Below are 9,526 nucleotides of genomic sequence, written 5' to 3'. Positions count from 1 at the left end.
CGTCCTTTAGCAGATCATTGTACTCCTTTTGTGTCTTGATGATTCTGGACGTTGCAGAATGAGAAAACGGTCCATTGGTGATGGCTTCCCATATGAGATACCCATTATCCTCCGATCCAATTACGTAGTCTTTGAAGTGATGCGCCCATACTTCATAGTCATGGGTGTATAAGATTGGAATCCTTGTCGTCGAACCGATGCTGTTGGAAATATTAATAAGGTTTGATTGCGCCGCGTCCATTATGATCGTAAAAACCTGTTCAAAGATCAGACTTGTAATAAAGCAGATTAGGGCAAAACAATAAATATCAAGATACGTCAATAAAGAGATGACGGCTCAATAAATATTTATAATTGCGGAAAAACCCTAATTGAAATCTTTTTCACAGAAAAGATGTGTATTGATTACACAGCCTCCTGCTCTGATACCAATTGATGAGATTAAACTAACCTTTAATCTATAAAGATCGATTAGATCTTGAACAAGTATATAAACGTAAACAATAAGAACGCAATAAAAAGAATAAGTCAAGATGGAATCAAACGAGTCGAATGATTAAACAAAATCCTCAGAAGAGCTCGATTAAGAACATCAACTGTAGAGGATTGGAAGGTTACAAGAACGATCAAAGAAACCTGTTATCGTCTAGATGTATCGCTATTCTCAGATCTCTAAAAACCTTAACCTTAATATGCATGCAAGCGTAAAATTATATACAAAACATAAAAGGTTCACGGTTGGACAGGCCCAAACCGTAATACAAAAAGCCTTATGCTAAACGAGCCCAAAAGACGCAATCTTCAAAAATAATCTCTAGCTCAACAGTGTTAATAAAGTTCATTTTTTTTTGAATAGAAAAGTTGTGACCATTTAACTTTTTGGATAGAAAAGCTGAAAAAACAAACAAATTTATTCACTTTAATTATTTTGACCTGTTTAGTAGGTCATGAGACAAAAAAAAATTAATTTTTCCAAATTAATGCGATTTTTTTGCAGATTTCGTCAAAATTTGTATATGATGTATAAACGTATTTTTTTATGTATTTATATCTATTTTTACTTACTTATGTATTTTTTAAGTTTATATATATATATGTTTATGTAGTTTTATGTATTTTCAATGTATAAGAATATTTTTTTTACGTATTTATATGCATTTTTAAGTATTTTATATACTTTTATGTAATATTTTTTATGTATTACATATGTGTGTATGTGTGTGCGTGTGTGTGTATATATATATATATATACATACATATTTATGTTTTTTTAAAGTTTTTTATAATGTATTTTTATGTATTTATATGCACTCTTAGGTTTTTTACATATTTTTTGTATATTTTTATATAATACATATTTATATGTATTTTTATGTATTTATGTATTTTTTTTAAAGTTTTTTTATATGGATGCTTATTTATTTTTGATGTTTAATTCGAAAACTTATAAATTATTATTATTATTTTTAATTCGATGTTTAATTTGAAGATAAGTAAATGGAAAAAACTTAAGTTATGTGGGTATGTAGGAAAACCATCTAAAACGTACTTAAAGAAACTGTTGGAATTTGATGAAATTGTGAAAACGATTTGAAGTAAAAAAAATACAAAAATACATACAAATAATACTGTTATACATTTAAAATATATAAAAATACACACACACACACACACACACACATATATATATATATATATATATATATATATATATATATATATATATATATATATATATAGGGTAAATGACACAAATCGTCCCTCATGAATGTGCCAGAAAGCAGTCCATATTTTAAAAAATTAACTTAGACTGTTCCTCGCTTGGCGAAAAGTTGCATGCTTCATTCCTCTTGACATAAAATACCATTTTGCCCTTATTTATTTCTTTTTTGATTTATTTTTCTATAGGTTTGTAATTATTAATTATTTATTGATTTATTTATAAAAAAACTTTTAAAAATAAATGGGGTCCTAAGTAGACGTTCATAACTCATCCCCCTTTTTCTTCAACACACCTCCTATCCACCATCACTACCCATAGTGGCGATTCCGACGACACCTTCAGTCGACTTCAATACTCCGACAACATCTTTGTCCGAATCCATCAAGCCACCCTCTTTCCCTAATTTCCTTTCTTCTTCTTCTTTGAATTCCATCGATCATGTCCGCCACTCTTTCTCATTCAAATCTAAAAAACGAACCCTAAACTTGTACGTCAGAGAAGAGTGAGATTCAGATCGGAGAAGCAATTGATCAGATCAAACCCAAATCTTCTCGATCGACGACAGAGATTGAGAGGGGATCACATTCCATGAGGTGTTTGAGATGGTTTTTAGGGCCTGATTTCATGGCAGTTCTAGGCTGTTTTGGTGAAGGTGAGGTTTAGAAATGGTTGTCAGTATTCAACAACGAGTTTGATTGTTAGGTGGTGGCATTTGAAGACAACGATTTTCGAGGGTGGTGGCAGCAACGGTTGCTGTTTTCGATGGTGTAGAGTTTAGAAACAAGTTGTGTAGAGGTTGGGTTCTGTGATGGGCGATCGGTGTTCCCAATGAAGTGGTTCATGGTGAAGGTAGTGTTTAGGAAAAAAAAATAATTGATGGTTCTGTGAACAGGGGATGCCACAAAAAAAAGTGGCCAAAATTTGACTTTAAGGGGTGTGCTTTGGTGGTGGCTGGTCGGAAGTGGTGGATTCATGGTTTTTCAAGAGTTAGCAGAAGAGGGAGGAAGAGAGATGAGCAAAAGGAAGGTGGGGGGGGGGGGGTTAGGGTGGTAGCGATGTTGGGGTATTTATCTTTTATTTTTTAAATTAATAACAATTATTATAGCATTTAAATTAATTGGAAAAGAAATACAAAAGTGCATAATAATGATTTTATTACTCGTAAGGGATGAAGCTTTCAAACTTAAATTTACGAGGGATGAAACATACAATTTTTAACCAATCAAGGGACTGTCTGAATTAGTTTTTGAAAATAGGAATTAAACGTGCTTTCTGGCATCTACACGATGGACGATTGGTGTAATTTACTGCATGGAATATGAAAAACGAGAGTATATTCTACTTGAATACACTCTCATTCTATTATAATAATATACTCTCATTATTTTAGAATAAACTCTCATTCTACAAAAATATACTCTCGTTCTCCGTGTTCTAGGCAATTTTGTTGTATTTTGAGTGAGTGATGAAACAAAATACGAATTCATATATGAAAAAACTAGAGGCGAATTCATTCCGAAAAAATATTATTGCTGATATTAGACGAATTTAATTAGTTTCATTATAACTACAGATATCATTTAACATACATATAATTATGGAAATCATTTAATATTTATTTATCTGATTAAATAATAATTTATTTTTTACCAAATTATTATTGATACATTCTAGCATACAATAAATATGAGAAACATTTGAACCTACTGTGATATCCCCATTTTTCACGGCCAGAAAAGACCGATTTTGTTTATGCTTTGTAAAAATCAGAGTACTTTTTTTCATAAAAATGTTGCGAAATTTGTTCCCAGAAAAAAAAACATGTTAAATACGTTACCAAAACATTTTCGAAGAAACATATTTTATTCATTTTAAAATGTTTGGGATGTCAACGTCAATACAAAAACATAAGCATAAACAATATTTACATTTATTTACACTAGTGATCTACATCTCTTTAATCTCTCAGTGTAATGTGACTTCATAACAACACCTATGATATAAATAAACTGAGTGGGTCAGGTTGGGAAACCTGGTGAGTACATAGGGTTTTCAACCCACAATAATATAATTATTATGTTTAAACAATCAAACAATCAACCCAATTACCCATACCCATTATATTCTTTAGTCTTAAGGATCTACCCTAAGAATCAGTTATTCCTCGTTCACTTATTCCTAAGGATCGTCCTAAAGAATCGACACGAAGTCCATTGCTGCCACGGTTTACACAACGGGCACTAAGTCTGTATAGTCGCTAGGGTTTGGGCATCAAGTCTGCATGATCACCAGGGTTTAGACATCAAGTCTGTATGATCACCAGGGTTTAGGCATCAAGTCTGCATGATCACCAGGGTTTAGGCATCAAGTCTGCATGATCACCAGGGTTTAGAGTACACCGGGTGAACACATCGTTCACAACACCTACAGGTTGCGAGCCTGCTAGTGTTCCACTGGACTATCTAGAATAATCCATGGTTGTCATCCATACTCTGCTGAATGACGGGACCATCATTTGGGAAAGGCTTCTCACATCGTCCACCTCTCATCCTCACCTCATGGTCTATAACACCTCTCAACTCATCATCCAACTCATATTCCATCTATTACATCTATCCATGTTTTACCCCAACATTATCGTAGATATAAAATACATATACAGTTTAAATCATTTAAAACATGTATAAAATCGTTCATCTAGCATAGACAACAAGTACTCAGATAATATGCACACATAACACATAATTTATATAAAATACTTCATATCTATGTGTAAGATGAAAGTAACTATGCACTCACTTGATAAGGTGATGACTCGGTACTCGGACAACACTTCGTTACTATTAAAACAATTTCCTTCAGACAAAACCTAGTATCATTACCACTAGAGTTTAGTCTAACGACAACCGCGATAAATTAATAGCCTAGCTATTATTATTATTATTATTATTATTATTATTATTATTATATAAGCGTTAAATAACACTCAATATAACTCTTAATAATAGCCCAAATAATTATTTTAAGGACCTAATAACATTACTATAATTATTTGAAAGCTATATTAAAAATTGCGTAAGCGTATCTCACTTACAACGGATTTTAAATAAAACCGGGCTTTGTTGGAGCAGCGTTCCCGAGCCGAAATGCTATTTTCTCGGGGCTTCGGAAGCCTCGGAGCTTCCTTCAGGTGCTAGGGGGTTTACCTAGGCTTTTAGGGGGGTTAGGGTTGTTGGGTTTTGAGCATTCTAACACTCCTAAGTGTACATGCAACCCTAAATACCTTGGATCTATGTTTTCTCTATTATACATGCAAATATGAACATCCAAGGTATTATACTAATCTAGCATACAAAACAATAACTATAACAAGATAGAATACATACCTCTTTGATGTAGAATGTCCTCATGAAGCTTGAGTGCCTAGTGCCTCAAGTGTGACACCTCAAATGGTTCACACAACACCAAATACACTTGGAATAACTTGAGAGAAATCCACAACTCATGAAATCGACTAGCCCTTCTTTTACACACACTAGTGCCGATTTTGGTCAAGAATAAGATGCATATATAGTTAGGGTTACACCATGTAAACCCTAATTGACATGACCTTTCATTTCCATGATCCATGGGTACAAAAACCCCATGGAGCATCATATGAGTTTTAGCCTAACTAGATAATCCATGGAGCATTAGCCCACTATATAAGTATGGATGATTTACACAATCAACCCATATATTTAATTAGTCTTCTTTTGATCACTTATTTAATCCTAGATTAATTCTTGATCAATACTAATTAAATAATATTATTATTCTTATTATTAATATACTAGAACTTATAATATATTAATAACCATAAGTGTCTTATTTCTCTCATTATAGTCTATCCAAATGCATGATGCCATGCAACCCAAATGGACCATGCTGGGTTGGGTCAAGTCTTACCAATTATAGTTATTGACTTAGACATTAATCCAACAAGGGGGCTAGAGAGAGAGTCTAGAGAGAGAAAGAATAGTGTGGGAAGGTGTGAAGAATAAGGGAACCTGACACCTATTTATAGGCTGAATTCCTGATGGACTCGCCGAGTCGGTTCACTGAATCGCTGAGTTAGTGCCATGTGTCGTCACCTGATGGCTTTTCTTGGGGAGAAAGCCTTGGCCCATATTCAGCCACATCACCCCTTTTGCAGCAGCACACTGCCGACTTCTAAACCCCGTAACTTTCGCATACGAGCTCCGTTTTCAAACGTTCTTTTTTTCCATGCGTAGGTAAAATCAAGATCTACAACTTTCATTTAGACTCCGTCGGCTAATTCTCGACCGATCTTAAATTTAACAGTAGGAGACGTTTAAACTGTTAAATGACCGCAAAGAATTCGTAACTCCTTCATACGGACTCCGTTTTCGTCTATCTTTTTACCGTCGAGTTCCTATTAATGAGATATTCAACTCTCATTTAGGTCGTGTAAGCCAAAAACCGCTCGAACTAAAATTCGAGTTTCGGGCTGTGCACTGTTAAGCCGAATCTTAGAAAAATCATAACTTCCTCATACAAAGTCAGATTTTGGGCGTTCTTTTTATAGATGTTATCCGTTTAACATATACTACAACTTTGGTTTAGAAAACTAATGCTAAAAAGTCCACTATCTTAAATTCACTATTTACGTCTCCCGGTGTCGTGCCGGTTTTGCTGTAAAACTTTGACGAGCGATAACTTTTCGTTATAACTCGGATTTCGGCGTTCTTTATATGTACGGAAACCTTGTGACATTTTCTACAACTTGGTTAAGATTATTTATTCTAAATAATCTTTTGTTGAAAAGTCGTTTTCGACCCTATTACCTCTAAATTGACTAGCCCGAATTTGCGGACGTTACACCTACCTACCTATATATATATATATATATATATATATATATATATATATATATATATATATATATATATATATTGATGAAATCTGCAGAAAAATCTTATTATTTTGGAAAAATTAACCATTTGGTCTTATGACCCGCTGAACAGTTTAAAAAAGGTTAAATTGAATAAATTAGTCGATTTTTCGGAGTTTTCTATTAAATATGTTAAATAGTTGGAATTTTCTGTTAAAAAAAATTAAGATTTTATTAAATTTTTTTCCAAAATATTTGTACTTTTTTTTGGAGATTTTGCTTAACTATTTCATAAAAGGGATTTTCTAATTTCCATAATTAATGTATTTTACATTTAATTATGATAGTATTTTTTATAATTAATACTTTTTATATGTGCCCTTAGAGCACATATTAGAAAATCCTTTCATAAATTAATGTATTTTACATTTAATTATGATAGTATTTTTTATAATTAATACTTTTTATATGTACCCTTAGGACATATATTAGAAAATCCTTTCATAAAACAAGAGGAATGCAAATTTGCATCATATCATATATTTGGCAATGTCTTATTTTATCAATGATGTATTAAAGATTTTTTTAGTTTGTATATTTAAAAAATTAAATTAATTACTAAATATAATAATTTTATAAATATACAATGTCATAAAATGGGATAAAATATTAAAATGGAATGATATAAACTTTACTGACGGCGTAGAAAAATGACACACTTTGGTTGCTTTGGTACAATGAAGAAATACAGCCCCTACTATCGCTAACTAGCAGGGTAAACCGTATAAATCGTCTGAACAATAGTAAGTGCAAAAAGCAACGCCGCTGCAAGAACCGATAATATGGCCCACGGACTCCTAAAATACGTGTGAATAAGATTCGCTCGCCACTCATTCCACGGCTTCGTGCAGTAATTATGAACCTGTTTATGAACCACATCCAGCGCACTCTCTGGATCAAGAGTAATATCTTTTGACAAAGAGTTAAACAATTTAGCCACTGCCTTATCACTACCAATCGCATTTTGTATTATCCCTTGCGAATGCAAAAGACTAACATCTTTAGCATGATCAATAATGTTATCCATGAAAAATATATACGAAGTCACCTCATTTCCAGCTCCAACATGCAGCCTCTCGAATGCTATAAGGTTCAAGAATAACGATTCAGTCGCATCATCCACCATGACTGGAGGAAGCTTCAGGACCCCACTTTGGAAAGTTATCCCTTTTAAACTTCTTGTTTTGGTTTTCTTGAAACGAATCCCGGCTTCGTATAGCTCAGTTGCTGATCTCACGATCTCATCACCTTCTGCAATAACGTACCGATATCGATGGTGTGGTTTTGAGGGGGTTTTTCTTTTGTGTCGTGGGTTTTCCCATAACAGGCCCTTTCGGTAGATATCCAATGGATGCAGGCATCGACCCATTTTTGAGATCCGAGAGTTTGGAGAGCAGAATTTTTGCATCATTTTGTTCACGAATTCCTCATCATACTGCACATTGATTTAGTAGTAGTTAACTGTTAGTTAAAATCGGTACTAGAGTCCTTTTTTTTTTTTTTTCTCAAAGGAGGGAGCGTGATATATATACATACATACATACTAACATTCCCCACTCGATGAGTTTAGAATAGATAAGACGAGCCTCGAGGTGCTAAATGTAGACTTTGATACGATATTAAATGATATGTACATAATAACGGACTCCTAGATTCTCTACAAAAATAACTTTTAGGAAGAGGGGTGGACTTAAACATAAATAGAGATTTATTAGAATGTGCCTAGCGAATGTTAGACAATAACACATCCCATGAAACAGAGGCTCGTTTCTCTTTCTCTTTCCAAAAGAGTTCTTAGAAAAAGAGGGACTTCAATATATATAAATTATAAAGAGATGTGAGACACCGTTAGTAATTAAGTAATTATCATCACCTGATTCGGGTCATCTTCCTGTTTTGTGGCGATGACAAGCGTGTGAAGAAGAAGCATCGGTAACTGGTTTTCGAGCATGAGCATGTCACGTTTGAGGTACGGCATGATGTAAAGCTTTCCATGGTTGCTAAAAATCGGATCATTTGAAGCATAATCATCAACATCATCATCTGGATTATCGCTATCACAAGTAGTAGCAGCTCGCAAGATCTCAAGCATGAAACATCCATCCAAGATCAACATCTTCACAAAACCGATAGTATCTTGTTGCCATTTCTGATCCAGCGAACTGTAAGAGTGTTTGAGATCCTCCACTACCTCCATTACAGCATTGAAATAACATTCAAAGGGTTTCTTGTATCTTTTCAGAAAGTGAAGGAGAGCTCGGCGTTTGTTCTCTTCCATGGGTTCTAAATTCGGTTCTCCATGGTGGTATGGTCCGAATGAGACTGATTGTGGCTTGTAGGCTCCTTTGTTGAGATCTGTTACACAAGAGGGTACGCGATAGATTGATCGTTTCTTCCATTGATCCATTTCGGATGAAGAATCTCCCATGTTCTTCACTTCTTCATTTATGTTCATCACCCACTCAATTTCTCCCATTTTGGAAAATCTGTGTGGATGATTCGTAGGTTATTATGTGTTTCGCTGCATAAATCTATGGTTTTGGACAGATTTTAATATGAGAGGATGTAAGCTCATGAAGCAAGCAAGAATATCATCGTACGTGCATGAACAGTGGTTTCCTTTTCCTTTAGTTTTCTTCGATGCTTTTATTTTTTTAAGGATTCAAAGAGAAGGTGTTCTAATCTTCATATGAAAGCAAAGTTGCATGTTGAATTCTGAATCATTCCATGGGTAACCTTTCTATTTTTTTATTGAGGAATTATTCAAGTGTAAAAAAAATTATTCAAGTGTAAAAAAAAGTTAGGGTCCATTAAAGGGGTGTTTGGATAGGAAAAAAAATAGTACTTAT

At 33.7% G+C, this 9,526-nt stretch overlaps 1 protein-coding gene across 1 annotated transcript; it reads right to left on the bottom strand.

The window, feature by feature from the left end:
• Window positions 1-7,228: 7,228 nt before the first annotated feature.
• LOC145008419 (UPF0481 protein At3g47200-like) lies at window positions 7,229-9,249 on the bottom strand. Its single transcript, XM_078967042.1, has 2 exons — window positions 8,551-9,249; window positions 7,229-8,112 (listed from the first exon to the last, which is right to left on the bottom strand). The coding sequence occupies exons 1-2, from the start codon at window positions 9,151-9,153 to the stop codon at window positions 7,381-7,383; spliced, it is 1,335 nt and encodes a 444-aa protein (XP_078823168.1). The 5' UTR covers window positions 9,154-9,249; the 3' UTR covers window positions 7,229-7,380.
• Window positions 9,250-9,526: the final 277 nt, after the last annotated feature.

The sequence above is a fragment of the Lactuca saligna genome, chromosome 8 (assembly GCF_052625555.1).
Source record: "Lactuca saligna cultivar CGN05327 chromosome 8, ASM5262555v1, whole genome shotgun sequence".
NCBI classification, from domain to species: Eukaryota; Viridiplantae; Streptophyta; class Magnoliopsida; order Asterales; family Asteraceae; genus Lactuca; species Lactuca saligna.
This window is presented reverse-complemented; position numbering and strand designations above follow the sequence as displayed.

Coding starts and splice junctions, on each gene's coding strand:
- LOC145008419 (XM_078967042.1), bottom strand. CDS start 9,153: ATGGGAGAAATTGAGTGGGTGATGAACATAAATGAAGAAGTGAAGAAC. Junction 8,113..8,550: donor AGGAAGATGACCCGAATCAG/GTGATGATAATT, acceptor ATCAATGTGCAG/TATGATGAGGAATTCGTGAA.